We start from the raw sequence: 26,806 nt of genomic DNA on the forward strand, positions 1-26,806 counted from the left end.
AGGCCCATCTGGTGGGAGGAGCAGGAGAGAGACTGGAAAGATCCTGAAACAAAGCAAAGGAGCCTGGACTTGATGCTTCAGCAGACAGGAAGTGCTTAGGAAAGGGGCTGCTCCTGACAACCACGGCTAGGATGTGCTGAGTGGGGACAAGTGCAGGAGAATGCATTTGTATGCACTCTCAAAGTTGTAGCAATTATCTTTACGAGACTGACTCCGTGATCATGGCTTCACTGAATATGGATTTGTTTGATCACATGCTTCTCCCTTTCTATGCCTCATTTTATTAATGTATAAGACTAATAAGGTATCTACCAATCACAGATATGAGGATTAAATAGATTAATACACGGGAAGCACTTAGAACAATGCCTGGTACATAGTATGCACTCAATAAATGTTAGCTTTTATTATCATTTATTTCTTTCTGCTAAGAGTGGCACATAATCCATTATGTTCACATCAAATATAAAAGCATTCTCAGTGGTTTTTGTTTATCACATTTCACTTTGCCTATGGGAAAAAAAGATGTAAATTACTTCAAACACACATCTACATACTTTAAAATACTGAGTTTATTTTTAAAAATCAGCACAGTAAAAACAGTCACACAAATAACTTTAAGCTATCAATGACAGACAATCCTGTCAATTCAAGTTACACATTTACCTCCTCAAATTAAAAACCTTGCATTTCCCTTGAAGCCTTTTTAATTCTGAGGTTGTATAAGATTAATCAAGAAAACATTAACATTAAACAAAAATCAATTTTGTACAAATAGGTGGGATCAAGTAGCTTAAATGATCACCTGGAATACTTCAGAGAAAATTCCCAAATGACAACACAATACGTCACGAAAAAAATTCACATTATTCCATGGGTACATCTCACAACACTCATTCTTCACATTTCTTTACCAAGCCTCAGGCAAAAAAATTGAGGGTACCTTTTCCCAGGCAGTGGCCTTATTTTTATACACATTCCTTTTTCTGAATTCAGAGTCTGAAAATACAGAGGTTTTCCTCTTGGTAAAATATGACTTATAAGATGTTCAAGGACCAAGCTATTATGGCTCTAAGTCCCTTCCTTTCTCTGGAGACCCAGAGGTGCTCACACTGTTCAAATCTGCTCTATTCTCCCATATGAGACTTCTCCATGGTTTGGAAATGTGGAAAGGTCTGACCTCCCCAGAGATGGAGCAGGCTCTGTACCTTCGAGCCGGCACCAGAGAAGGCCAGGCCCACTCCCAATGTCCTCAAATCTCCTCTGAATTCAGAGAAGGTTTTGTAAATCAGAGTATGTCAACCGACAGCAATAGAAGGCCCTGAGGAACTCAAAATGTGAAAAACCACCCAAGAATTAGACATCAGAGAATGTGTGTTTACGGTTGTGCACTGGTGACTGGTGGGTTCCTGTTCATAATGGCAGGTTTGGCAATGGGACCCAATGTTGGGCGCTTCGGGAGTCTGTACCCAGTGGGGACAGCGGTCCAGCTGGGTAACTGCCCAAGATGGACACATGTGCCTGGGATGGAACCAGATAGAAATTGCACTTTTGTTGGCACTGACGCCACCCATGGCCTCAACAGCAACTTGAATCCCTATATGAAATCTATCAATCTATTATTTTTCAAAACATTCTGATCACCAAACTGAGCCAGTGGATGACTATAACATATCAATAAGAAAATTATACATTCAGAAAACATTGCATTGTCATAATTAATTTATGGTTCCTGGATACTAATAAATAGAACACATTCCAACATAAACTACCAGCACCACTGCAGTGACAATGAGAAAGTGTAGTGAGGATGACCTCACTGGCCTGTCCCTCCTTCCAGTGGCCAGCACCTCCTAGGCCGGATGGACAGCTGAGAGGAAAGGTCTGCTGTGGCCTGAAACAAAGCGTGGTGCCGTCACCTCTCCAGTGTGACCTGACGGGCCCCCGCCTCGGAGCGCCTTTCGGTAGCAGCCACTAAGAATTCTGAGGTGAACACAGCGTCTGCATAATCTTCACACATATCCTCAAGTTCAGCAGTCACGGATCCCAGAGCTTCATCTACCAGCTCTTCTGAAAAGCTGGAAGACAAAGAACACAGCTAAACATACACACGGCCAAACATGGCAGCCATTCTCTTCCTCGGCTGGGGAACTTACCAAGTCATTCCAAAGAGCTAAACAAAAATTGTAAAGGCCAAGAACAGTCAAGGTACTTTTAAAGGAAAAAAAACAAGGTGAGAGGTCTTATTTTCCTAGATATTAAGATGATGACACTCAGATCCCAAAGTCAGGCTAGCGAGAGGGGCCTGTACTAGAGACAGGATGGACCTCACCCTTGAGATGGCTGAAACCAGAGGTGACCAGAAATTAACTAGCTGCACCCCAGCTCCAACCCACATCCACCATTGACAGTTGCCTAAATGCGTGCTAGAGAGGTAGGTACCCACCTTCCCTATGGGATGGGCGGCAGGAGACTCCAAAGTTGTGTTCTTTTTCTTTACACACACACACACACACACACACACACACACACACACACACACACTCACGCACAAAGGCAAAATTTCTTTTTCCAAACTGAGAGTAAGGTGCAGACTTGATATCCTTCAAGTGCTTCAGTTTACATTTCCCAAAACAGGTACATTCTCTTAAACAACCATAATTATAAAAATCACAACATTAAAATTGATGCAATACCATTACCTAACCTAATCTACAGACCTTTTTCAAAGTTTGCCAACTGTCCAAATGATGTCCTTTAAAAGAATACTTCTAGTCCAGGATTCAAGCCAGGACCCCATGTTAATTGGCTGTGATGTCGCTTTACTCCCCTTTAATCTGGGATCATTATTTAGTTTTTGTCCTTCAGGACCTTACTTTTCAAAGAGCAAAGGCATTTTATATATATCTCTATAATGTCCCTCAATTTGGGTTTGTCTGATGTCTCCTCATGGTTAATTCAGGTCACACATTTTGGACCAAATGCCACAGAAGAATATAGTTTTCCCTCAGTGCCTCTACTGAGTATTCATTTTTATCCCTTGGTTACAGTGATGCCTGCCAGGTTTCTCCCTTGTGAAGTTACTATTTTCCCTTTGTAATTAATACGTATACTGTGGGGAGATACTGTGTGACTATGTAAATACCTTGTTTCTCATCAAACTTACCAGAATCAATTATTACAGGGTTGCCAACATTGATTTTCCAATTCCATCATTCTGTCTCCATTTAGTAGTTGACATTCTACTATACTGAAGAGCTCTCCCTTACCATGCATGCATGCATTCATTCATTCATTCATTCTTTCATTTATTCATACAGGCTTGTCCTTGTAGATTCTTACTTTATCAACAGTTAGCAATTCATTTCTATTATTACTTATTTTGACATTCAAAATGTCCAAGATTGGCCAGTAGGAGCCCCTTCAAGCTGGCTCCTGGGTCCCCTTGACACGTCCCCATCATTCTCTGCACACTTCCTTTCTGGCTCAACATGAGGTGTCAGGCTCCTCTTACATTTTCTCAGCCCCAGTCTTGGAATCAGTCATTTCTCCAAGGAGCCCTGGTACCTTTTCATGGAAAACAGTATTTAGAAACAAGGTCTGGGTACCAAGTGTACTCACTGATACTGGTGTGCTACTGTCAGAGAGACTCAGACACACATACTCCATGTTATTATTTCTGCATCTATCAAAAACTATAAATTCATGGTACCTCCAATCCCAATTCAAGAGATTTACTGTCCCCTTCCCCCAGAAACCTAGCTCTCATTATTCACAATATGCTTACTTATTTGATCAACCTGAAAATATAGAGAAAGTAGTTTTAGAATTGTTAACCCATGCCACTCTGTAAGAGAAACTTATCCTCTAGAATCTAGTATGTGTTTACAGTTTTGTCTTTAGTCAGAGAGCCTTGAGTCAAAATACTGTGTTCAATAGTTACTTAGACTAGTTCTTCTTTTTAATGTTTATTTCACTGATTTTGGAGAGAAAGGAAAGGAAAGAGAGAGAGAGAGAGACAGGACATCAATCTGTTCCTGTATGTGTCCTGACCAGGGATCGAACCAGCAACCTTTGTGCTTTTGAGACGATGCTCTAACTGAGCTATCTGGCCAGGTTACTTAGACTAGTTCTTATCTGTCCCTGCTCCCTTTAGCATGGTTTAGTTATTCACTGGACCTACAGTTAGATTCAGTTTCTGTTTGTATTCCAATTCAGGGTTCCCCCATCAATGCTGATTTGGAAGGATATACAGGAAACATTAACATGGTTCCAAAAGTCAGAATTATATAAAAAAAGGTAAATGCAGGTAAGTGTCACTCACCCCCTCCTCCTATTCCTTCCACCCCATTCCCATCCCAGCTGTTTGGTTATACTGACAATCTTTCGTCTTTTAGTTCTCTTTCATTTAATGTAATCCTGACATATTTGAACTTCTACTACTAAAACACTAAATACTTTGTATTTCTTCCCTCTTCTTTCTCACCCTCTTTTGGGTTTTGTAATTTTTCATTACAGTATTTTCTTGTTATTAACTTGGACAGTCTACTCCTTTCCTATCCTCCTAGCAGTCACTCTAGATTACAGTGGGAATCCTGACTTAAAGTTTAATATTAACTGATACTCTTGCCATTTTCCCAGAAGATGCAAGAACCTTAGAACACTAACTATTTATCGATCTCCCTGGCTTATATGCTATTGTTACTGTACGTTTTATTTTTATTTATTTATTTATTTACAGAGACAGAGAGTGAGTCAGAGAGAGGGATACATAGGAATAGACAGACAGGAATGGAGAGAGATGAGAAGTATCAATCATCAATTTTTTGTTGCGATACCTTAGTTGTTCATTGATTGCTTTCTCATATGTGCCTTGAAGCAGGATCCAACTTATAAGAACACATGATTTAGACAAAAGTCTGAATGTGGAGTTGGGTTTTAGATGATATCAAGAAATCAGTACTTTTTTTGTTTGTTTGTTTGTTTATTTATTTTATAGAAATAGAGAGAGAGTCTGAGAGAGGGACAGATAGGGACAGACAGACAGGAACGGAGAGATGAGAAGCATCAATCATTAGTTTTTTCGTTGCGACACCTTAGTTGTTCATTGATTGCTTTCTCATAAGTGCCTTGACCGCGGGCCTTCAGAGTAACCCTTTGCTTCAGCCAGTGACCTTGGGTCCAAGCTGGTGAGCTTTGCTCAAACCAGACGAGCCCACGCTCAAGCTGGCGACCTAGGGGTCTTGAACCTGGGTCCTCTGCATCTCAGTCCGACGCTCTATCCACTGCACCACTGCCTGGTCAGGCATTACTATATGTTTTAAATGTACACATATACCGCCCTGGCTGGTTGGCTCAGCGGTAGAGCGTTTGCCTGGTGTGTGGGGGACCCGGGTTTGATTCCCAGCCAGGGCACATAGGAGAAGTGCCCATTTGCTTCTCTACCCACCCCCTCCTTCCTCTCTGTCTCTCTCTTCCCCTCCCGCAGCCAAGGCTCCATTGGAGCAAAGATGGCCCGGGCGCTGGGGATGGCTCCTTGGTCTCTGCCCAGGCGCTAGAGTGGCTCTGGTTGCGGCAGAGCGACGCCCCAGAGGGGCAGAGCATCGCCCCCTGGTGGGCAGAGCATCGCCCCTGGTGGGTGTGCCGGGTGGATCCTGGTCGGGCGCATGCGGGAGTCTGTCTGTCTCTCCCCTTTTCCAGCTTCAGAAAAATACAAAAAAAAAATGTACACATATACCTATAAGACATTAGTTTATTGTTTTATACAGTCAATATTAACTTACCTACATACTGACCTTTAAAAAAATCCATGCCTCTCTATATTTTTTACCTTTCATCTGTGGCTGTTTTTGCTCTGGCTAAAAACTATCCTCTTAATACATCCTATCATGAAAGTCTACCAGTAACAAATTTTCTCAGCTTTGTTTGAAGCCTCTCTTACCTTCTTTCTTGAAATATATTTCGCTGAATTATGAACTCTGGATTAGGAGTTTTTTTATTTTAGAACTTTAAAAGATATGCTAGAGCCTCCAGCTTCCATTGTTCCTCTTTCTCTTTTTTTCTTCCTCAGCTGATTTTAAGATTTTCTTTTATCTTTGATTTTTCAACACTACTATGATATACCTATATACAGATTTATTTTTATTTTTCTTGCTTGGGGCTTCTAGAGCTTCCTGAATTTCTGGCTCGATGTCTTGTCACTCTAGTGTCACTCTAAGTCTAACATTTGGAGCTGCTGTCGGTCTGCTCTTGTTCTCGTGCCTGTCTGCTGCCTCGTTGTTTCTCACCACATACCAGACCCTGCACTCGAAAATTCTAAAAACAATTCAGTCCTAAGGTGATGTTCTATGCCTTCAGAGAAAATCTGTTAGCTTCTACCTGGTACACGGGGGTGGGGGGGCAGTAGTCTAGAATCCCTTCCACCCAGTCTGAGGAACTAGGATAACCTGGAGCTGAGTGGAGTCCCACCCAGAGAGGGCCTCCTGGTCCCCAGGTCACCCTTACTTCAGGGTCACAAGTGAGAGCGAGGAGAGTTCACCAGGGTGGCACCCCCCACAGCCAGCGCTGCATTCCCACCTCCTTCTGATCTGAAAGTCATCCCAAATGCCACTATCTCCCTCCACAACTGACACTCCACGGTGTGTCTCTGCCAGGATCCTGCCCCAGTTCTCCTTCGTCACCGAGTTGACCTCCTGATGCCTTCAGCATGCATGCTTTATTTTTACTCTCGCTTTTCTATTAAGAGTTATCCTCAGTGGGAGAAGCAGTCCCAATTACCATGTGCGTCATTAAGTAATTACCTTGTTTTTGTATTTGCTTTGCTTTCTTATCACCAATTCCTTTATATTATGAATACACCATACTATGAAACAACAAGGTATCCCTTATATATTCGAACACATTAAGTGACAATCTGTTTTCTTCTCCTTTCAGCCTTCCTGACCCTGCCTTCCCCTCCGGGAACCATTCCTCCTGGAGTGCTCTGTCCCCTTCCTCCAGTCAGGAGCAGCTGCTCTCTATGCTCACTGAAAAGTTCTCTGGAAACAGCTTCAGCCAGTTTTCCGGGAGTTCCATGCTACTGTTTCCTAAATCCTGTCTTCATTCTCAGTGTGCCCCTGGCACTAGTGGCATGCACGCTCCAGTAGCTTACTGAGAACGTACATAGGAATGAGGCTTTTCAACACTTTGCATACATAAAATGTCTTTATTTTACCCTCGTATTTAATTGATAATTTAGCTGAGCCCACAATTCTAGGTTAAATTTTAAAAGCATGCTCTAATATTTGTTAGCATTGCTACTGAAAACAATATGCTATTCTCATTCCTGATTATTTAAATATGCCCAATTTTAACTCTCTGGAACCTTTTATCATATTTTCCTTATATTTGAATGTTCAAATTTCCTTTTCAAGATGATGTGCCATGGTGTGTTCTGTTCTACTTGTTTATTCATTTATTTATTCACTCATTCACTAACTTGCGGTGGACAACTGATGAACTCTTGTAATCTAGAGACTAACAGTCTTCTGGAAATTTTTCTTACAGTATTTCTTTGTTAATTTCCTGCTCCCCATTCCTCATGTTCCCTGTTCTCACATTCTAGAACTCCTATTATTCATATGTTGGATGCTATAAACTGAAATCCTATGTGTCTACCCAACATACCCAATTCATATCTTAAAGCCTAATCTCCAAGGTGATGATGGTATTTGACGGTGGAACCTCTGGGAAATAATTAGGTCATGAGGGAGAAGCTCTCATGAATAGGATTAGTGTCCTTATAAAAGAAAGGCAGGAGACAGGATCTCTCTCTCGGTCACGTGAGAATACAGCAAGAAAACGGCTATCTGCAGAACAGGAAGAAGGCCCTTGATCTTGGACTTCCCAGCCTCCAGAACTATAAGGTAACAATTTTTGTTGTTTAAGACGCTCAGCCTATAATATGTGTTATGGCAGCTGGAGCTAAGACAATGGATCTCCTAGAATAATCCTCTAATTTAAAAAATATTTTCTTCCCTATTATCTATTCCTTTTTTTAAAAAAAATTATACTTCCTAAGGAATCTGACTTTTTAAAAATCCTTCTAGTAAATTTATTTCAGCCATATTTTTATTTGATTTTTAGCCAGAGAGAGGAAGGGAGGGAGAGAGTGAGAGAGAGACAGACAGGAATATCAGTCTGTTCCTGTATGTGCCCTGACGGGATCAAACCAGCAACCTTGGTGCTTTGGAACAATGCTCTGACTGAGCTATACGGCCAGGGCATGTTTTTAATTTCTAAGAACTTTCGTTTTAGTCCTTGAAAGTATTTTAAATAATACCTGTTCTTGTTTCATGATGATAGAGCTTCATTTATTTCTCAGAGAATATAAAGTTTAATTTGTTTTTAATGTTTTGTTCTTCCTGCATTGTCTTGGCTTCCTCAGAGTTCTTTTCATCTGTTAGAAGAGTCTATGTATCTTTCATGGCTTTCACATGTCTGGCCATCTTACCTATCTGCTATATTCAAGAAGGAGAGTTTCAGCCCAGCCTCCTATTTTCTGCCTGAACTGCACCTATGCCTCACCAGCATCCAGTGCTTCTCACTCGAGTTTACCAAGGTTCTGCACAAATCAACCTGGTTCTTGGCTTCACCCTCATCAGGCACTTGGCTCTCTCTGGTCTGCTATGTGATCTGCTATTTGTTTAACCGCTTCCAAAATTTAATTGCTATTTTTTGTTTACTGTAATTTATAGATTCTTGCTAACTTTTATTTATTTTTAGTGACATATAGTTGGGTAGAGACACAGGGGATAAAGATAAATCCATGTGTTCAGTAAGTCTCCTGACTTGTTTTTCAACCCAGGAGTCCTGACAAGTTTGCTTTCTTCAAAAGCATCTCTTAAGCCTTTCCTTCCACAATCACTCTTTTATTCACATCCAGGTTATAGCATCTGCTCCCTCTGGTCACTAAAGCAGTGCCTTTCTTCAGGGTTAAGGAGAAATGGAGACATTAAAGAAAAAAAAAATCTAAGTTCTCCCTCACATAGAGACTACTAAGTGAAGTCAAATGTCTTAGGCTAACTTTTCAAGATCTGATCAATACAACTCTCACTTTGTAACACTCAGATCAGAAACAAAAACAAGAGATCAGAAACAGCTAGAAGATGCAGATGCTCGGTCACATGAAGGCCACAGTATAGCAGAGGAGGAGAACATCTGTAAAACCCAGGCATACTTTAATAGACTTGTCCTCTACATTTTAACCTATTACTCCTTACAGGCTGAGAAAGCTTTCCCTACATCAACAAAACAACCACAAACAAAGTGTATCATTTATCAAGAGATAAGAACATACAAGGAACAGCTTATCTTCCTTGGCTTGTTTTTGGATTTCCCAATATACCAGTGAACCTAACCATCCAGACAGGTTCTAATCCGGATAGGTTCTTTCCTATTCCTGTGTGGGACGTATGGAGGACTGTGCGCACACAGAGAAGTAAGTCAGGTTTACCCACCGTCCTCTCCCACAGTGTAAATGTGCATCTCTACCATGACAAAAGGTCTCAGAGACTCTGAAGGGCACTATAAAGAGAAGTTTTAGGATTTCAGGTTAAATCCGAGGGATGGAACATAAGTGATTATCTCCCATCCCACCCACAACTCCACTAAAATAAAAGGAAATAAATAAAATACATCAGTCTACAAGGGGAACAATAAGACAACAGTAGATGAGAAACGTCCAAGATTTTCAGAAATAAAACGCACACAGAAGACTCATAGCTGGCTTGGCGTACAGAGGAAGAGCAGAGGAGACTGAAACCTGAGTCTGTTAAGGGAGATGCCCAGGAAGAGCAAGCTCACCTGTGTCACAAAAACAAGGACTCGGGAAGTAAGAGTACTGAGAGTCACGGAGGTGGAGTCAGGTGTGAGGCAGAAAATGAGGGCACAAGTGATCATCAGCAGAATGAGCAGCTAGATTGACAGCCCCACTCCTTGCAGCTCCATGACAATCCCTCCTTCACCCCCACAGATGAAGGAAGGTGTATATTCTTTGGAAAAAATAAGCCCATAATTTTAAACTCAGCCAAATCATCAATCAGGTACGATGACAGAATAATTACACTTTCAAACATGCAATCTCAAGAAATTTTCTACAATACAGAAAGCAGGACATGCTCCATAAAAATAAGAGGAGCCCTGGCTGGTTGGCTCAGTGGTAGAACGTTGACCTGGCATGTGGAAGTCCTGGGTTTGATTCCTGGTCATGGCACATAGAAGAAACAACCATTTGCTTCTCCTTCCCTCCCCTCTCACCCTCCCACCCACCCCCCTCTTTCCTATTCCCACAGCATGGCTTGATTGATTCTGTACATTGGCCCCAGGTACCGAGGATGGATCTAATTCTTCACCTCAGGTGCTAAAAATAGCTCAGTTGCAATCGTGGCCCCAGATGGGCAGTGTATGGGCCCCAAACAAAGGATGCTGGGTAGATCCCAGTTGGGGCAAATGCAGCAATCTATCTCCCCTCCTCTCAATTAAATAAATAAAAAATAATAAATAAAAACAAGAGAGTAAACCAAGAAAGAGGGAGATGAGGGCACCAGAAAACAGACCCTCATATAGGAGGAGGGTAGCTAACACTCAGGGTGGAGAAGGAGGAAGTCCCAGAGCAAGAGCCACATGGCGGGTCCAGGGAGTAGCCAAGCCAGGCTGAGCTAGCAGGAGAGAGGGTCTGAGGAGAAGGACTGGGGGTGGAGACAACAGACAGAGATTCACTGACACATCTCATGGCTGTGATGTTGGCTGCTGTGTGGGGCAGGTTAATAAATATATATAAGAATAAGCAAATAAAAAAGAGGCTATTATTAAGCTGGAATATGTTTAATACTTATTCAAAGAAGAAATGGAATCACAGTTTACTACTTGGCTCAATGATGAAGACATATTTGCATGTTTGTAATAAAGTGGTACCCACTCAGAAATTTAAACTTGGGCCCAATTTTAAAAGAATGAATTTACACATATCTTTTAATTAACTACTTACATAAAAAAGGTTACCCATTCTTCAAAAACTTAGTAGCAAGACTGTTTTAAGACTCCACAAAACCACCTTTCTCAGGGAAGGTGACCCTCAGAAAAAGAAGGGTTAAAGAAAATGTAGAAAGTCCAAAGGCCTGCTCCTATGTGCAAGTTTGTCCCGACCATGAAGACTTCATAGTCGTAACTGTCCCTTACCAGTAATATTTTGTGTTCTTTGATGGACGTTGCTCTCACTGACAGCAACAGGAAGTCCTCCCTGACTTGAACAGTGTGCTCCTGTCTCAGAAGGGAAGCTGCAGAATGCCCCGTGGGTGGACTCTGCCCAGGCTGCTTTACAGATTTTTCTACCTGAGAAGAGGCAGCTGGCAGAGAGACCTGGGACCAGCCCCAAAGCAACCACTGGAACTCCAAGTCCAAAGGCACAGCATGAGACCTGTGCCGTTCCTTTCTCCAGCCTTTCTGTCAGTTAACATTTGGCATTTGGTTTCTAAACAGAGGCTCTAACATTTTACTGACCTTTCGGCGATCAGCCATGGATTGAAGGAGTCCACAGCCTCATGAGATATCATCCGGAGATACTGCTCGTAACGGCTGCAGTAGTCACCAATGCTGCGCCGCATACCAGGTGGGACAAAGAGGGCAGTTCGACCCTTTCTCTGTTCAGAATCTTCTGAAAGGGAGAGAAGGGGAGCCTCTCTTTCCCCCGATTTCTCCTCTGTCCCCACACTTTCATCCAGGGAACTGAGAGCAAATAAAAATTAAGACAACATTCAAAATCATCTGTGAGCAAGGGTAAACTGCTCCTTCACCCTGCTGGCTTGCTAACTGAAGGCTTAACGTTCACTTCTCTATTAATAATGAGCAAAACTCAACATCTTAGCACCACTCATTGTCTCCCCTTTTCACTGGACTAACCTTCCACACGGTAGCAGTTCCTGTCCCATAGACAAAAGAATTCTTAAAGCAAACCATGAGGTAATTATCAGTATAACCACATGTGCCATTGTGATGCTCTCAACAGTAAAAATCGGGCTCCTTACAATGCAATACAGACTGTGCCCATCTACAAACAGGCTGTCCTACTGAACCACTTGGAGTTGGCACCATCTTGCTCAAAAGAGGAATTTCTCTTTGCCTTGTGGGAATTGAAGGCATATGACATCAAAAACAACCAACTACAACGAAATCAATCTCGTTACCACTTACTTGTCATTCCTGGGCCTTTCTAACAGGATGTTCACGTGTGGGTCTTTGCTAGCTACTGTCTTTGTGATCCTGATTGGATGAGGAGCAAGGGGCCTTTCACTTACTGCTGGGACTTTCTGGTCTAGAAAAGGAGAGACAGAAAATGACTGCAAGTAAAGTTACTGCACAAATCAGAGCTGTCCCAGTGGCCAATCACCTGTGAGGGAGTCACAGGCGCACCTCTTAAACATAATTGGTTTAGTGAGAAGGGCAATGAATAAAAAATGTTCTTGTTTGAAATGAAAGGTATATTTAAAAGTTACAAAGACAGTCAATGAGGAGTCACTTTTAAGAAATAACCAACTCCCTTTTTAGCCTCTGCCAGCTCTGAGGAAGACTCCTTGAAGAAGTCTGGGCAATGCCTCAGGCTACACAAGTTCCACCAGGATCCAGCCACCCAGTCAAGGAGTCTTAAGCAGTTGGGTTTGTTTTTAACATTTAATTGGTTTGATTAAGGAGAAGTAACCACTTATACCTGAGCACTTAATTAGCTGATTTAATTTGTCCACAGGCACTGCTGGCAAATCTGCATGACAGTCCAAACATGAACTTATTAGCTGCACCTCGCAGGCCTGACAGCGCTCTGAGTGAAGTTCTGGAATATAATTTTAAATGCATTTCAAGTGTAGGAAGATTTGTCCTTCTCTTAGGTAAGGAGAGTCTCTAAGTCAAATAACTTCCTCTAACTCATTTATATGCCTATCATTTCTTACTGACGGAATTACTGCATAAGTCAGTATTTGTAAAATATTGCTAAGTATAATCAATTTTCAATTGTTCATGGAAAGACAGGCTGTACAGATTAGACCCTGCACAGTTCAAAAATTGCTTTAATTTGGTTTTGTGATACAACTGAACATACCATTTGAACAACTGAAACACAGAGATTTTACTATGATTTCATGATTCTGGAATTAAAGTGTCCAAAAATTCATTTCAGTTCTTAGTGATCTGAGAGCTCCTCTTCAATGTACACCTAGACTTTATGCAGAGTCATGGATCGTGACTAACAATTCAAATTGCCCTTGGGAAAAGAGAACACTGAGTTCTAGGCAAGACACTGTCTTTTGCATGATGCAACGTAACTTATGGCCAATGGCCAAACCACCAGTGAAACGAACTGCCCTTCAACATTTCCCTTTCCTCCACTTCCATACAAAAAGGTGCTAAAATGCCCTCTGAGTCACTAAGCCATGATTAGAAGGGTCCTCCCTGGGCCAGGCCCATGCTAGCTTCAGTGCCAAACACAACGGAATATGACAAACTCTCTGGCCTCACAAGGAGAGAGGAGACCTCCCTGCACACAGCTCTGCCCAGGGAGGACATGCCTGAAGTCCACAGGAGTTCACAGGCGAGGAGGGGAGCCAGGTTCCAGGACAGGAACACCAAGGAAAGCAATGCAAGCTCTGTACACACAGACCATGAGAGCCGGGCCTTGAAGAATGGCTTCAACTGGTTTATAAGGGTGGGATTAGGGTAGAGGGGAAGAGAGAACAATATGAGCAAAGAATAATAGAGTACTTGAAAATTCCAGAAAACATAAAAGGAACAAATAAATATTGTGTTTAGATGGCTCATCCTTCTGTCAAAATTTGACATGGAGAACACTTTTTATAAGATGATACCTCACACCCTCATTTTTATATGTGACATATGCTACTGTTGTAAATCGTCTATACCCACAGTTTCCCTTACATCCCTTAGTGCTCATCGTACTTAAATTCCTTCAGAGGTAATGTTTAACTACATTTTATTCATCTCCTTTCATTAAGGAAGGTGGTAACTGATAAGCCTGAGTCAAACAGAATTTGAGTAACACTCAGCCAAAATTGTGATAGCAGCCTAGCAACTGCAGCCAAAATGTGTAGATATGGATTTTTACAAGCGGAGAGAAAAGTGGGAGTCTTTTCAACAAGTGATATGAGAACCAATGGCTAGCCATTCAGAGGGAAAAAGGAGCCACAACCTCTCCTTCAAGCCACAGCCATACTTTTATTCTAAATGAATCACAGACCTACACATAAAGGCTAAAACCTTTAAGTTTCTAGAAGAAAACAAGAGGCTCTCTTCTCAAATTGGGAACAGGCAAAGGTTTCTTAAAGAAAACAAAAATGACACAAGAAAAATGGAAAGTTCAACTTTATCAAAATTAAAAATGCCTGTAATAAAACACATTTGAGAAAATAAATAAGTGAGCCACAGATGGGGAAAATATTTGCAAACATTCCAAGATCTGTGACTGCTGGGTGAGGGGGCACAGTTAGGAGTGACTGCCGTGGGCACAGGGCTTTGTATAGGGTGATAAGGAAGTTCTAGAATTAGATAGCAATGATGGTTGCACAACTCCATAAATACACTAAAAATGACTAAACTGTACAGTGTAAAAGGGTGAATGTTATAGTATGTTAATTATATCTTAATAAAGCTTTTATTAAAAAAAACAACTATATATGACAAAAAATGTGTCCCCAGAATGCATAAAGAATTCTTACTACTAAAAGAAAAAAAAAACATTAAAAAATATACAAAAGATCTGAACACTCACAAGGGAAGATTATATAAATGGCTAATAAATCACTTGAAAATGTTCTAAACCTCACTATTCATCATGGAAATGAAATTTAAACCACAATGAGATATCTCTACACACCCACTGGCATGGTTACATTCAAAGACTGACAACGTCAAATGTTAACAAGGATATCTAGCAACAGGAACTCCTTGTAGATGGGGTGTAAAATGGTAGAACCACTTTAGGGAAAGATCTGCAAGTTTTTTATAAAGTTAAGCATACACATATCCCATGACCTGGCAAGTCTCCTGTTAGGGGTTTATCCAGGAAAAATAAAAACGTATGTCCACACAGACTATACACAAATATACACTGCTCACAAAGATCAGGGGATTTTTTTTATAGCTTCATATTCATTTTGAAATATCCCCTAATTTTTGTGAGCAGTATAGTATATTCATAGTAAATTTATTTCTAATAGCTCAAAACTAGAAACAACCAAATGTAGACCCACAGCAAATGGATAAATTAGAGGTGGTACATGCACAAAATGGAATGATCCTCAGCAGCGAAAGGAAAGAACTACTGATCTCCATGTGGGGGGCTGAACAACAGCTTCGCCAGGTGTCCACATTCTAATCCCCGGAACCTGCGAATGTTCCCCTGTAGGGCAAGAGGGACCTTAAGGATCTTGAGATGGGGAGAGCATTCTAGATTATTGGGGGTCTGCTCTAAATGTAATCAAGGTGTTCTTACAACAGGCACTCATAGGAAGATTTGACTATGGAAGAGAAGGCAGTGTGACAACAGAAATAGTCTGGAGTAGTATGGTCATAAGCCAAGGAAAGCCAGCAACCTTAGAATACATTTATTATGATTCCATTTATACAAGCCTCCAGAACAGGCAAAAACGAATCTGCAGTGAAAGAAAGCACAATGGTGGCCTGGGTGTTGGGGAACTGAGTAGGAAGGAGCAGATGGGATCTTCCTGCAGTGATGATAGTCTGTATTTTAAAAGGCATTTAAGTAACAAAGGTGCATCCATTTATCAAAACCCATGGTATGACACAGTTAAGATCTGTGCACTTCCTTATATTTAAATTTTATCTCCAAAAGAAAAAGAGCCATAAATGTTAAACTAATTGCTGACATACCTGTTGAAATGTTTAGGATGACGTGTACTGATGTCCACAATTTACTTTGAAATGCATCCATATATAAGAGGAATTGATGGATGGATAAATGGATAAATAAATAAAGCAAATATAGCAACATGTTAATTGAAGAATCTATAAGGTGGGTATATGGGTTTCACTGTAGAATTTTTTCAACTTTTCTGTATATTTGAAAATTTTCAGAATACAATGTTGGGGAAAGAAAGTGGGGGAAACACTCACCATTTTTTCCTTCCTGCATCCAAAGATGAGGATCAGTATATACAATTTTATTATATCTTTGGCGAACTGTCTCTTGGTATTTCTTTAAAAAAAAATGTGATTTATGAGAATAAATTAGTTTCATTAAAAACTGGAGCTGGTAAGAATGTCATAGTTCAGCAGACACATACGATACAGATACATTGCCAGCAACGAGCACTGCCAGGCCAGCAAGTGGTTAGTTTATGAGGCGAAGTCAAAATAAAATGAAGCAACTGATTTAATTAATCTAATCTAGACCAGCGCTGCCCACTGGAGCTTGCTGTGATGATGGAAATGTTCTGTTGTTGCTGTGCCCAATAAAGCAACCACAAACTACTGACCACTTGGACGGAACACTTGAAATATGACTAGTGTGTTTAATCTTAATTATATAGCTTACATTTAGATAGCCACATTTGGCTAGAGACTACCACACACTGGACACTTCAGGTCTAGAGACTTATCCCCAAGACTGGGAAGCTAGTTACAAGACTAGGATAAACGATACATCTTCAAATTTTCAAAAAGCAAGAAAAAATTTTCTTCTCTATGTTTCTATTTAGTAGTAAAGCCAAAATGAGCTTTAATCATGGTGTAGTTATAAAGAAAACGCTGATCTGGCTGTGAGGAGACCCAGAGAAACTCTCACCCTCGCTCTGGCAGGAACTTTCTGTGACCTTAGCCACATCTCTTACACCCTTATTGTGTCTCAGTATCTTGCTCTGAACAATCCTGGGGTTGGGTTGGATAATGTCTGAGATTGAAATTCTGAGAAAAGCATTCTATAGTAGTATTGTGGAAATTAAAGAATGTGAACTTCTCTGTGATGTGTCAGGATCACATGCTAGCAGAGTAGCAGAGCCAAATGAACAAGCATTTACATGCTGAGGGAAGAGAAAGCCCATGGTCTTAACGCTTTATGAATCATATCAGTGACATCAGGGGAAACTGATAATGATGGCTTCTTGAGTTATGTGTCAGGTAGTAAGCTCCTAGAGGCATGATGGTACTTTATACCTTATTTTACCTTTAAAAACAGCCTACTTATTAGAAAGGGTAAGTGACTTTCTCAAGGTCATACACTTGGTTGGCAGTTGAACAAGAATCTAACACCAGCGGTGTGATTCTAAAGGACTAAGCTACAGAACCACGAAGAGGCCCTGTGCTCAGAGGCCAGCCCCAGAGGCCAGCCAGAGTTGTAACCCCAGACCTTACTTCTATTTCCTCCATTCGGAGCATCATGGTCTCCAGATACGAACTGTCCCCCGAGGTAGCTAAGGCACCAGGCTCCAAGGTCTCAGAATGGGTCATAGCCCAGAGTTCATGAGTAGTATCTTCCAAAATACCATCCAGCTGACAACTGTTGGGTTTACAGTCACCAGGAGTAGCCTACGAAACAAGGGAGGGGGATGCAAAGGCAAGAGGAACTTAAAGGTTAATGCAGATCATAATGAACCAACCACGTGGTGATCCAACCAGCAGAGTTTCTGTGCTAAATCAAACCTCTCCTAAGGTAGTACATATCAAAGTCAGTAGCATCAGTACAGTTTTTACCAGTCACTTAAACAGCGTTAGCCAAGTAATACTATTACTGTCTGTGTAAATTAACATTGTTACCTGTTCTGCCAGTTGGTAAAGCAAGTACCTTCCTTGTGCTATATTCAGAAGAGTATCCAGTATTTTAACATCACATACTCCAGAGAATGTAACTATTCTCTTTTGGTTCAGGACTCCACCAAGTTCATGATTCTTTCCTTTGCTTGAGAATTTCTACCTACAACCCCAGCAAGCTTGACCAGCCTTTTTTATATTCTTTTTTTTTTTTTTTTCTTTTTTATATTCTTAACATTCATAAAGCACTTTACAATTTGGCAAGCATTTTTATATGCACTATATATTTTTTATTCTAATATATGTCTATATATGATTCTGTCTATAATCCATTCTGGAAAAGGCTTTGCAAATATGTCTGCTGGTGAAATGATTGTTATTAGGCTTTGGAATGAGTTATTTCTGAGACTAAATTCTGCTTCTGTTCACTGATATGCCTGCAACTATGGGCAAGTTTATGTAACCTCTCTGGGCCTCAACCCTCTCACTTGTAACATGGAGCCAAGAATCTTATATGTCAAAATTGTAAGAATTACATGAGCACTTATACACTGGGGCACAGCACAGTGGCTGACACAAAGTAAGATATTTAACGGATGCCAAAGCCAATTTAAAAAAACTTTTAACAGTTCATTCACAGAAGAAAGTATATTATTAACAGCCAATAAAAATATAAATAAGTATACAATCTTAATCAAAGTAAAAGAAATAAAAATTAGTTGAATAACCAATACAATAAAATTACAAAGAATCTGGAAACAGCTAAACTAACAATACAGGTCTAGTTAATTGAAATGTATATGTTTGTACGTGTAATGTATTTCATCAATAAAGAATGGAACATTAAGAATACTATGTGCCGGAGTGACCTCAGAGTAATGGTGGCGTGAGAGATACTTCTGATCTGTTCCCTCAAAATTTCCACAAATTGAGCAGCTATAACGCAGCAAAGAAACCCCAGCTGGGCTCACAGCCCTGCCTGAAAGACCCACACACAGAATGGACTGAAGGTGGGACAGGTTGAAAACAAGGACTAAATAAAACACTCACACAGTGGACTTTGGAAAAGAGAGAAGCCAGAGAACCAGAGTTTTCTTTTTCCTTGCTGGACTGAGGGAGGGAGGCTAATTTGGGTGGAGTTTTATCTTGAGCCAGGAGAGGCAGAGAGATGGAGTGACAGACAGAAAGGTGCTAAACTAAGGTAGGTGCAACTGAGCACAGGGTCATGGGCCCAGTTCCCACGGGACGCCTGCATCACTAGACTTGCAATCAGTGGGCACTCAGCCTACAACATTCACTTGATCTGCGTGCATGCTTAGCCCACGGAGTTTGGCCCATGTGAAACTCAAACGCTCTCAGCCCACAGCCCATGCTCTATCCGCAGCCCACACACACAGTGTCAGAGAAGATCAAAGTGCGCCCGCCCCAGCCTCCTAAGTCCTGCCTCCCTCACCTCCCAGTATTGAGAGTGGCAGTGGCAGACCCCACCACAGCTGACTCTCTGGGGCCAATCTCTTCCCTGAGAGGCGGAGGTGTTTGGCGTCTGATCCCCTGGTCTGGAGAGCTGTGGGGAGGAACACCCAAAGACCTTTAACTGCCATTGCTACAGCGTAAAATTATAGAGCTATAAAGCCACAAAGCCCTAAAGCTGAAGCTGTAAAGCCCTCATAACACATCCCACCCACCAATGTGACTTTGGCCCTACCTATAGCATTATGACAGCAATGTCTCAGCAAAGTTCTGCCCCAAAATTTTGCAGAGCCAAAACTTATAGTACAGCAACATCAACTGGGAAAAAAAAGTAATCTTTTAAAACTGAAAAATAAATTTTTTCTTTTTCTAAAGTTTTTTCTTCTTTCTTTTTTCTTCTCTTTTTCCCATTTGAACTTTATTATCCTTAATTTTTATATTTTTTATTCCTATTTTTGGTATTTTTTTATGTCTTCTTTTATTCTTTAACCTTTCTTCCCTTTTTCTTTTTTTATCTTTTTCTCATATGAATTTCATTTTTCCGCAAACTTTTATATTTTTACTCTTTTTTTGTGGTATTTTGTTTGTTTTTTATTTTATTTGTAGCCCTTTTTTTTTCTTGGTTCTTACTCTTTGTTTTCTGTAGTTTTTCTTTTCTACTTATCATTAGTTTTAAATTTTTTAGGTCCTGGCTGGTTGGCTCAGTAGTAGACCATTGACCTACTGTGTGGATGTCCTGGGTTCGATTCCCAGTCAGGGCACACAGGAGAAGCACTGATCTGCTTCCCCACCACCCCCTCTCACTTCTCTCTCTCTCTTCCCCCTCCTGCAGCCATGGCTCAACTGGAGCAAGTTGGCCCTGGGTGCTAAGAATGGCTCCATGGCCTCTGCCTCAGGCGCAAAGAAGAGCTTGGTTGCTGAGCAACAGAGTAATGCCCCAGATGGGCAGAGCATCGTTCCCTAGTGGGCTTGCCAGGTGGATCCCAGTTGGGGCACATGCAGGAGTCTGTCTCTCTGCCTCCCCTCCTCTCACTGAAAAAAAAAAATTGATTTTTTTGCTGCTGGTAGAAATGCAAATTAGTACAACCATTATGGAAGAAAGCATGGTGATTCCTTAAAAAATTAAGAATAGAACATATGACCCAGCAATTCCTCTACTGGGTATATGCTCCCAAAACTCTAAAACATTGGTACGTAAAGACACATGCACCCCATGTTCATCACAGCATTGTTCACAGTGGCCAAGACATGGAAACAACCCAAGTGCCCCTTGATAGAGGAGTAGATAAAGAAGATGTGGTACATATATACAATGGAATACTACTCAGACATAAGAAATATAGTATCATTTACGACAACATGGATGGACCTGAGAATATTATCATGAGTGAAATAAGTAAATCAGAAAAAGCTAAAAACTGTATGATTTCACACATAGGTAGGATATAAAACTGAGACTCATGGACATTGATAAGAGTGCAGTGGTTACCAGGGGGAGGAGGATGTGGGAGAGGGAAAGGAGTGTAAAGAGGGACAAACATAAGGTGACAGAAGATGAACTGACTTTGATGATGGGTACACAACACAATTGACTATTCAAATGATGTGGAGATGTTTGCCTGAAATCTATATTCCCTTATTGATCAATGTCACCCAGTTAAACTCAATTTTCTAAATAAAAAAAAGGAATACTATGTGCCACTAAAGCAGGTAAAAATGGTCTCTGTGCTGATATGGAAAGATCACCAAATTATAAAGAAGCTGGGTACAGATCCAGCATATGGTATCCCTTTGTGGGGAGGTTTAACATTTTATACTTTCTGAATTGATTGAATTTTTAGCTATGTGCATATATAACTTACTTTAAATTTAAAAAATAAATAAACTCATACATTTTAGAAAATTATAGTTCATGTCTAAGTCCAGTGAATGGCAACAGCAGCAGCAATAGACAAATATGTTATAATGGTGCCCTTCCATGAGCTTTGTCATCATATTGGAGATTGTCTTGTCTATAAGTAAATCTACTGAGAATTGTATTTTACTTGTAAAGTGCCCCAAATATTGTTTCCATTTCAGAAATGAGAATCCTGAAAATTTGTGTTCAAGGTCCCACAGCCCTGTTATACATTAACACAGCAAAATAATTCTTTCTACTTCATCATGCCAACTTCAATGAGGTTTTTGTTTGTTTTTATTGTTATTTATAAACACTGACTCTGGATGGTGCTATCTGGGAAACTTTTCACAACAATCCTGATGTTTAATAGTAGTCCAGAATACTAAATAGTGATAGAATTACTTTTATTTTTCAATAAGTTGTGGTCAAGACCATTTAATGCCTATAGTATAATTCTTACAGAGAAGGCTAACTATTCTTAATAATATTCAAACGTGTCCCCTTCACTGGCAGCATTTATAATCACTCCATGTTTCTCTCTTATTAAAATGCCATATGGAGTTGTCTCCCTAGATTAGATGCTAGTCTCATTATCTTGCTAGGATAAAAAGTATCATTTGGTGGCTATGCTACACAGAAAGAAACACCAAGCCATTGCAGACCCAATCTGCCAAGAGCTAAATGTAGGCCTTAGTTTCCAGTCTTGGAACTCTTACCTCACATGAGACTCTGTCACAAAATACTGGCACAATAAACTTATAATCACAAAGATTATGAAAATATGCTGCAGCTAAAATACTGGTCGATCATTATAATAGAGATACAGTCTCGAAATCTACTTTCTTCCTTCCTGTTCCTAAGGTCACTGGACTGGTGGAGCTTCATTACAACTTCCTTCTAATTGACACCTTCATTTGTTCTGAGCACATAAAGCAATAACTTCTTTCCAACCTCCACAGAGTCAGTGAGCGCAATCGGCACCTTCCATTCACAGCCCCATGCAGGGAGGAACATTCCTTCCCTCAAGCCCTCCAGAGGTTGGATGACCACAAATGTTGTTTTTTTCCTTACATGTTTTCATTTTTTCTTGGGCTCTCTTTTCTCTTTGCTATGCCAGAACCGGTCATTTCTGGACACTCAAAACATGATAGGCCTAACAATACATAGCAGGCCCTAAGTATAAAGGAAATTAGGCCGATAATGAACAAAACGAGGCTGAATAAAAGGAAATAAGGACAGCCATTCTTCTGCCAAAGGCCATCAGTATTCAGGGTCACGCAGTGCACCCACACTCTGTCACCAGGAGGAGAGGAAAAGAGCCACTAACAAAAACCTGTGGCTCTAGAGATTTCTATGAGCTGTTTGCAAGGCTGATCTAACTCATAATGCCAAATAAATATACACTATAAGAATGAACATGCCAAATATGAAAAATCCACTTCTTGAGTAGGATAATCTAGTGTTTGCCAAGTAGTCTGCACATCAGTTTCCTTAAATCGGAGACATTATCATGTAATAACACCACATACCTCCTCTGCGGGCTGGGCTGTCGCTGTGCTTACTGATGGACGATCCTTCAAATGAGTATCTGCTTCCACAGAAGAATTGACTCTCTATTAAAACAGATGAGCACGTTCATGAATTATAAAAATTTATAACCCATATTAGTACAAATGAATTCTGAAACTGAATAACTTCTGTGTGGAACTATTCATCAGCTTTAGAGACATTAGGCATTTTGCAGCTATTCAAAGAACTCTGTCCTCATAAAAATGAATGCTATGTGTTGATCTTGGCTTTCTGCCCCTTTTCCTCCCTGGACTTTGCAAACATTGTCAGAGTAGCTGTGTGTTTTTATGCACTTACTCCATTTCTCTGTTCCACAGTTTCCTCATTGATAAAATGAGGAGGTTGGATGATTTGGTCTCTAAGGGCCTCCCCTGTTCTATATTCCAGAGATTTCCATGGACCCTAATAATAATTCGATATTGCTTAAACTAGAGCTACAGAAATTCAGTGACCTTTTCAGGGACCTGAAATGCCATTCGTTCCACTTAAGATGATAATATTCTCCTGGGGCCTCATCTATTCATACAAACAGATTGTTCCTATTGACAGGGTGGATCTACAGGGTCTGGCCATAACACTCAGCTTACTGCCTAGAGGAGGATGGCACAACCTGCTGGTGATGCTGCATGTAATTTCATCCTCGGAAAAGGCCGGGTTTGTGCACAGAAGCTGTCCTAATGGCTTTGTCCCTTGGAAAAAGTCAATCATTTTAAACCAGGAAAGTGAATGAGCACAGGACCAGAGCAGAGGCACTTAATTAAACATATCACCAATAGATGTAGTTAAGGATGGAAATAGCCATCTAAACTCATTCCCCAAACTAAAATCTCACCTTTCTCAAAAGTGAGACTTTCTCTTCCTCTTGTCTGTATCCCTACCCCACAATGGAAGACACAACAAGAGGGTGCAGCAGTGTGTGGGTGCCCCAGGGGCCCTCGGGGCACTGTGCCCACAGTGTACAGCACAGCTCAGCACCGCAGTATCCAGCTGCCGAACACTGAGCCCACACAGGGTCAGCGTGACCTCTTTTTATTTTCGAACTACCTTTCAAAAAGCACATAAATGCTATGAACGGGATTACCTGGGCCTTGACCAGCAGAGGCTTCAGACGTTCCAGAACTGCCTTTTCTACCTTGTCTGCTAACTGGGCAGCAGAAACACTATTTAGAAATAAAATAGAAAATTAAAATCAAAAGCATGAAAATATCCTATTTAGCATATTTACCACTGCAGGTGAAGAAGAATCAAATGATTATAAACACACAATGCTTCTCTAATTTTAATGATCATATGAGTCCCCTAGGGCTCTGGTCGGCAAACTGTGGCTCGCGAGCCACATGCAGCTCTTTGGCCCCTTGAGTGTGGCTCTTCCACAAAATACCACGTGCGGGCGCTACCTCGATAAGGAATGTACCTACCTATATAGTTTAAGTTTAAAAAATTTGCTCTCAAAAGAAATGTCTATCGTTGTACTGTTGACATTTGGCTCTGCTGACTAATGAGTTCGCCGACCACTGTCTAGGGTCTTGCTGAAACCCAGACTCTGGTTCAGTTGCTCTGACTGTGGCCTGAGATGCTGCATTTCCAACAAGCTCCTGGGTGGATGCAACACTGCTGGTCCCGGATCTAAACATCTAAAGTGCGTCAGGCTCTCAGAACACTTAAAAAGAATAATGGCTCCCTTTAACCAACGAAAGAGAGTAGAAGACTGAACAAATAAAACTAATTTTGCTCCCTCCCAAAACTCCACAATAATAGAGTGAGACATAAATACACAAAAAGGGGGGAAAAAAGGTGCTGGAAAGCAGAAGGCCAAAGGTAATAACTACCTTAGCTGACCTGAGAAGGCTGAATTCTTAGCCAGTAATGGGGAAAATGGAAAGCCCACTCATTCTGCACTACTGACTTACACAGGTGCAAGACTGGTAGTACCAGGTATGTCCAGGCCTGGGGTGGGCAAGGAGGGGTAGCTTAAATATGAAAACAAGGGCCCTGGCCGGTTGGCTCAGCGGTAGAGCGTTCGGCCTAGCGTGTGGAGGACCCGGGTTCGATTCCCAGCCAGGGCACACAGGAGAAGCGCCCATTTGCTTCTCCACCCCTCCGCCGCGCTTTCCTCTCTGTCTCTCTCTTCCCCTCCCGCAGCCAAGGCTCCATTGGAGCAAAAATGGCCCGGGCGCTGGGGATGGCTCTGTGGCCTCTGCCTCAGGCGCTAGAGTGGCTCTGGTCGCAACATGGCGACCCCCAGGATGGGCAGAGCATCGCCCCCTGGTGGGCAGAGCGTCGCCCCTGGTGGGCGTGCCAGGTGGATCCCGGTCGGGCGCATGCGGGAGTCTGTCAGACTGTCTCTCCCTGTTTCCAGCTTCAGAAAAATGAAAAAAAAAAAAAAAAAAAATGAAAACAAGAATCAAATGATGTTATGATATGTGAGCAGTTAGACCTGGTTGCTCATTCTCTGGAAGCATCTCTTGACTAAGGGAGTCCAATCACAGCTGAGGCTGTAGGTACCCTACCGAAAAGAGGGGATCATATATGGATGCTGCATGCCAGGTGGTAAGACTTACAACCCTCCTCCCCGACTCAGTTCCTAGGACACTGGCATCACCCTCCAGGCAGAAGATCAGAAGATTCTTCTCTGGACAGTCTGACCCCCAAAAGGAGAGACCTAAAGAGCAACATGAGGACCCTTAGCAAACAACCACCCAGATGACGCTAGAGTAAAGCTTGAATTTAATAATCCTTTCAGCATCAAGCCAACAGAGTTTAGAGGACAGTACAAGACAGTCCCTCTCACTCTCCTCAGTGCAGCCAAGACTCCCCTGGTCTCCAGTACTGGTTAAACTGTAGACTTCTTAGGTGATTACAAAATCTTTCAAGCAGGCAGACAGCCAATAAACATAAAAAGTGTGAATACACCTTTAAACAATTTCAATTAGTTGTTAAAATAGATAGATGATATAGAACTGGCCTGCTTTATCTTCCTCTACCTCACAAATAGATATTTACCTCTGATTTTGCATTTTGTCAATTTCTTCAGCTTTTAAATCTTCAAGTTCCTTCAATCTTTTGGAAGTTTCTGCATCAAGCCAAGCGAGTCTAGCAGACAGTACAGAAAAGAGTCAGACCAATTCCGCCTTGACCTGCAGGGTGTCGATACCACAGAAACCAACTGGGACTCGGGAGCCTCCAGAGCTCCGCCCCTGGCTCCGCGGACTCAGGAGCCTCCTGCACCCACACAGCTCTCCATGGAATGTCCATGTAAAGACACCGCAGTGCAAAAGCACTCTTAGCTAGTGTGTGCAGAGCAACAAAACACTGACCACACTTATCTTCAAGAAAACTAGCCATTTCTGAACTTAGGAGTTCTTGTTCAACTATAAAATAGAGCTGTAACTACAAACTTAGACAAAGAAATGGACTGCCAGGAGAGCCCTAAAGGCTCAGTGAAGTCAAGAAGAGAAAGAAAAAGCTAACTCTGAACAACTCTACTGTATGCGGACGGCCTTTGAGTCTTCCAGCATAAGATACGCAAATATTATCAGTTTATTTCATGGCCTATATTCATTTTGCTTCCCCAAAACTTCAAGAACAACTTCAGCCAAACAATTGCAGAAAGACCTGTTTTCACCGCTGTTGTCTCATAGACTGTTCTAGCCTTATCACCCCCTATTGAAGGCCTGTTCTTTAAGTTCTTATGTATTTTCCATCTGCCTCCCTGAAGGCTATACCTCTGCAGCAAGAACTGTCCTGTCCCTCTTCCAAACTTAACCCTTTAGTTCTTATGGTACACACCATGTTCTATCTTAAATTACAGCTAATTTCACGTCCTCCCTACTGACTGTAACTAAGCAGGGGCTGGGATTCTGTCTTTATTTGCTCTTTTTTTATAGCCTCCATAGTGCTCACAACTGTACCATACACAAAACAAGCAACTGGTAGACAATGGGCACACATATAATTTATTTAAAATTTTTTTTATAATTATATGTGTTATTTATGCATTTATAAATATTATTGTTGAACCAAGTCCAAAGGTGCCACCAAACTGCCAAAGAAGTCCAG

General features: G+C 41.3%; 1 protein-coding gene across 5 annotated transcripts in view; it reads right to left on the reverse strand.

The window, feature by feature from the left end:
- Positions 1 to 382: 382 nt before the first annotated feature.
- KIAA0753 (KIAA0753 ortholog) overlaps positions 383 to 26,806 on the reverse strand; it is a 57,056-nt gene continuing 30,632 nt past the window's right edge. For 4 of the 5 annotated variants that reach the window (XM_066363416.1, XM_066363414.1, XM_066363415.1 and 1 more), the window contains exons 11-18: positions 25,751 to 25,840; positions 23,829 to 23,907; positions 22,708 to 22,791; positions 17,413 to 17,586; positions 16,177 to 16,258; positions 12,229 to 12,349; positions 11,539 to 11,763; positions 383 to 2,078 (exon numbers count right to left, since the gene is read on the reverse strand). In XM_066363416.1, the coding sequence (XP_066219513.1) occupies positions 1,916 to 2,078; positions 11,539 to 11,763; positions 12,229 to 12,349; positions 16,177 to 16,258; positions 17,413 to 17,586; positions 22,708 to 22,791; positions 23,829 to 23,907; positions 25,751 to 25,840 (1,018 nt within the window). In that variant the 3' untranslated portion in view covers positions 383 to 1,915. The remainder of the gene's footprint in view (positions 2,079 to 11,538; positions 11,764 to 12,228; positions 12,350 to 16,176; positions 16,259 to 17,412; positions 17,587 to 22,707; positions 22,792 to 23,828; positions 23,908 to 25,750; positions 25,841 to 26,806) is intronic. The other variant, XM_066363417.1, reaches the window with a different exon arrangement.

This window comes from Saccopteryx leptura, chromosome 2 (genome assembly GCF_036850995.1).
Source record: "Saccopteryx leptura isolate mSacLep1 chromosome 2, mSacLep1_pri_phased_curated, whole genome shotgun sequence".
Lineage (NCBI taxonomy): Eukaryota > Metazoa > Chordata > Mammalia > Chiroptera > Emballonuridae > Saccopteryx > Saccopteryx leptura.